General features: G+C 63.5%; 1 protein-coding gene across 1 annotated transcript in view; it reads left to right on the plus strand.

Moving 5' to 3' along the window:
* Nucleotides 1–3,393, plus strand: part of NCKAP1L (NCK-associated protein 1-like) — a gene marked incomplete at its 3' end in the record, with an annotated part of 8,411 nt that overhangs the window by 3,563 nt on the left and 1,455 nt on the right. Inside the window, exons 13-22 of the mRNA XM_009891606.1 lie at nt 7–87; nt 198–279; nt 551–609; nt 823–968; nt 1,260–1,392; nt 1,601–1,720; nt 2,391–2,530; nt 2,696–2,827; nt 2,863–3,090; nt 3,226–3,356. Of these exons, the coding sequence (XP_009889908.1) occupies nt 7–87; nt 198–279; nt 551–609; nt 823–968; nt 1,260–1,392; nt 1,601–1,720; nt 2,391–2,530; nt 2,696–2,827; nt 2,863–3,090; nt 3,226–3,356 (1,252 nt within the window). The remainder of the gene's footprint in view (nt 1–6; nt 88–197; nt 280–550; nt 610–822; nt 969–1,259; nt 1,393–1,600; nt 1,721–2,390; nt 2,531–2,695; nt 2,828–2,862; nt 3,091–3,225; nt 3,357–3,393) is intronic.

Consider the following 3,393-nt stretch of genomic DNA (forward strand, 5'->3'; position numbering starts at 1 on the left):
GTGCAGCGGCAGGTCGGGGGGCTGCAGCGCTACCACGTCCAGTACCTGGCCCGCTTTGACGCCCTGGTGCTCAGCGAAGTCATCCAGGTAACGCGGGGCACTGCAGGGGCTCATCTGTGTCCCCCACTGGGGCTTTCCCTGTCCCCTGGGCCCTATCCTGGCTGTCCCTCATCCTGTCCCCATTCCCGGCCCCACAGAACCTCTCCGTGTGCCCTGAGGAGGAGTCCATCATCCTGTCGTCCTTTGTCAGCTCCCTCTCGGCTCTCTCCGTCAAGGAAGGTACGAACCGTGTCCCCCCCGACATGTCGCTGGCACTGCCCAGGGACTGGTGTCCCCCCCAGCCCCAGGAGCCCTGCAGCAGTCCTGAACCACGCTGGGCACCCAAGCACGGCCCTGGGGGGGGCAGTGGGTAGATGGCAGCTCCTGGGGGTCCTGTGGGGTGGGCACTGCCACCCCAGATTGGCACCCACCAGACTGGCACCCCCAGACTGATACTCCCCTCACCCCCTTCCCCATGGCCACGTTTCCCCACATTTTTATTTCCCTGCAGTTGATGACAAGGAGCAGTTTGATTTCACACCGCTCCGCCTGGACTGGTTCCGGCTGCAGGTGCTCTCTGTCCCTTTTCTTGTCCCCATCCCTCTTCTTGTCTGTGTCCCCATCCCAATCCCCATCCGTGTTCCTGTCCCTGTGCCAGCCTCCTTCCTCTCTCCCTATCCCTTCCCTATTACTGTCCCCATCCCTTCCCTATTGCTGTCCCCATCCCTCTCCTTGTCCTCGTCCCCTTCCCCTGCCCTGCCCCTGAGCTCGCTGTCCCCCCAGGCCTACACCAGCGTGGCCAAAGCCTCGTTGCCGCTGAGCTCCAACCCCGATGTGGGTCGCATCATGAACCTCATTGTCTTCCACACCAAACTCCTCGACTCCCTGGAGGAGCTGCTGGCCGAGGCCTCCGACCTCTCCGACCTGTGGTGAGCACAGCCGCCCGCTCTGCCTCAGTTTCCCCACAGTCACAGGGGGGTCACCCTGGCTGGGGGTCTTTGAGCCACATCCTTCACCCCAGCACACATGGAAAGGTGCCCACATGTGCTGGGTGACGGGTGTGGGAAGGGACGGAGGTGGCTGTGGGGGACATGTCACCCATGGGAGAAGTTGGGCAAGGTTAGGTGGACATACACATGGACATGGGGACAGGGAGCACCATGTCCAGAAAATCCCCTCTCCTGCCCTCTTCTTCTGCCCGTCTGCCCCCACACCTGCAGTTTCTACCCTCGCCCTGTGGAGAAGATGTTTGTGGCGACGATGGAGGAGCCCTCGATGCTGCGCTACAGCATCGCATTCCCTCTGCTCTGCAGCCACTTCTCCCGCTGCGTCCACCCCATGTGCCCGGAGGAGGTGGGTCCCGCTGCCCGGGTGGACACAGGGGACGCAGGGACACTCTAGCTGGATGCTGCCCTGCCAGCTATGGTGGGGCTGGGGCAGGCACACATATGGGCTGGGGACGATGGCAGCCCCGTGGCCTAGGGGCAGCTGGTGGCACGCTGCAGATGTGGCCATGATCCATATGCCGTGCGGTGATGGTGCCGTGGCGTTCCCCCCGCAGTATCCCCACCTGAAGGCTGTATCGCTGGGGCTGTGCAACAAGTTCCTGGAGGAGATGGCCCGGCAGGCCAGCGCCTGCATCATGGATGCCTGCGCTGAGCAGCACAACCTCAGCGAGCAGGTGAGGGTCGTGCCTCCAGGGCCTCTGAGGTCTCTGTGGCCTTTGGGGTCTCCATGATCTTCAGGATCTCTGTGGCCTTTGGGGTCTCCGTGACCTTGAGGTCTCCATCACCTTCAGGATCTCTGTGGCCTTTGGAGTCTCTATGGTCTCCAGGACCGCTGTAGTCTTTGGGGTGTCCATGGCCTTTGTGGCTTTCAGGTTCTCCATGGCCTTTGGGGTCTCCATAAGCTTCAGGATCTTTGTGGCCTTTGGGATCCTGAGGGCCTCTGAGGTCTCCATGACCTTGAGGTCTCCATCACCTTCAGGATCTCTGTGGCCTTTGGGGTCTCCGTGACCTTGAGGTCTCCATCACCTTCAGCATCTCTGTGGCCTTTGGAGTCTCTATAGTCTCCAGGACCTCTGTAGTCTTTGGGGTGTCCATGGCCTTTGTGGCTTTCAGGTTCTCCATGGCCTCTGGGGTGTCCTGACCTCTTTGTCCCCTTGGACCTCTGTGGCCTCCTTGGCCTCCATGCTCTCCAAAGCCTTGGGACAGCAGAGGCCATGAGGGGGAAGACCTGGCAGGGTATTCCCCCAGTTCAACCTTGGGGACGGTGGCCTCTGGTCCTGGAGGCCCCATTTGGGCTGTCCTCAGTGCTGTGGCCCATGGTGACCCACTGCCCGTGTTCGGCAGCTGCTGCCCAAGCACTGTGCCTCCACCGTCAGCAAAGCCCGCAACAAGAAGACCCTGAAGCAGCCGGCCAAGAAGGGGGAACCCGAGCGGGACAAACCGGGGGCCGAGAGCCAGAGGAAGGACCGGACCCTGACCACCAAGTGAGAGCCACCCAGGGCTGGCGAGGGTGGGCAGGGGGCTGGCGGGGAGCGGTGGCCACCAGGCGGTGGGTGTGGGCATGGTGTGATGTAGGGACATGGTGTGACAGTGGGGTTGTCCCCACGGGACCGCGGTGTAGCTAACGGCTTCTGTCCCCCCGACCCCAGCATGGACAAGCTGCACCTCATGCTGGCTGAGCTGTCCCTGAGCCTCAACCATGTGCCCAACTTCACTGTCTTTGAGCACACGGTGACGCCGGCCGAGTACCTCAGCAGCCACCTGGAGACACGCTTCACCAAGTAGGGACCACGCCAGGGACACGGGACATGGCAAGGGTGGGCTGTGGGTGCTGCCGGGGAGAGGACACTCGGCCACAGCTTTCCAGAAGGCCTCCTCCCGTTTCCATGCTGGTGGGGCTCAGCGCCTACGTGACCTTCATCCAGTCGCTGGGGCAGTTTGTGGGCTTGGACACGGGGCGCATCATCCGCAGCGTCCTCCTGCAGCAGACGCAGCCCCGCGACGCTGCTGGCGAGCAGACGCTCACCACCATCTACACCAACTGGTGGGTGCCACGTTGGGTCTGGCACCCTGCTTCCCTCATGGGAGGTGGCCCTGCGGTGCCGTGGGTCCTGGTGCCGTGGGTTGCGGTGTTGTGGGTCCCCAGCGCTGGGTGGTGGCAGCAGCTCGGTGTCCGCAGGTACCTGGAGGCCCGGCTGCGGCAGGCCAGCACGGGAGCCATCGTCCTGGCCCCGGCCCTGCAGGCGTTCACCACGGTGCCCCGGGAGGGAGAGCCCCCCTTCAGCGCCGCCGAGTTCTCCGATGTCTCAGGTGAGGGACACGGGGACGCTGCGGTGGGGGAGCATCA

Source organism: Charadrius vociferus, unplaced genomic scaffold (assembly GCF_000708025.1).
Source record: "Charadrius vociferus isolate BGI_N301 unplaced genomic scaffold, ASM70802v2 scaffold1979, whole genome shotgun sequence".
In the NCBI taxonomy this organism is placed as follows: Eukaryota; Metazoa; Chordata; class Aves; order Charadriiformes; family Charadriidae; genus Charadrius; species Charadrius vociferus.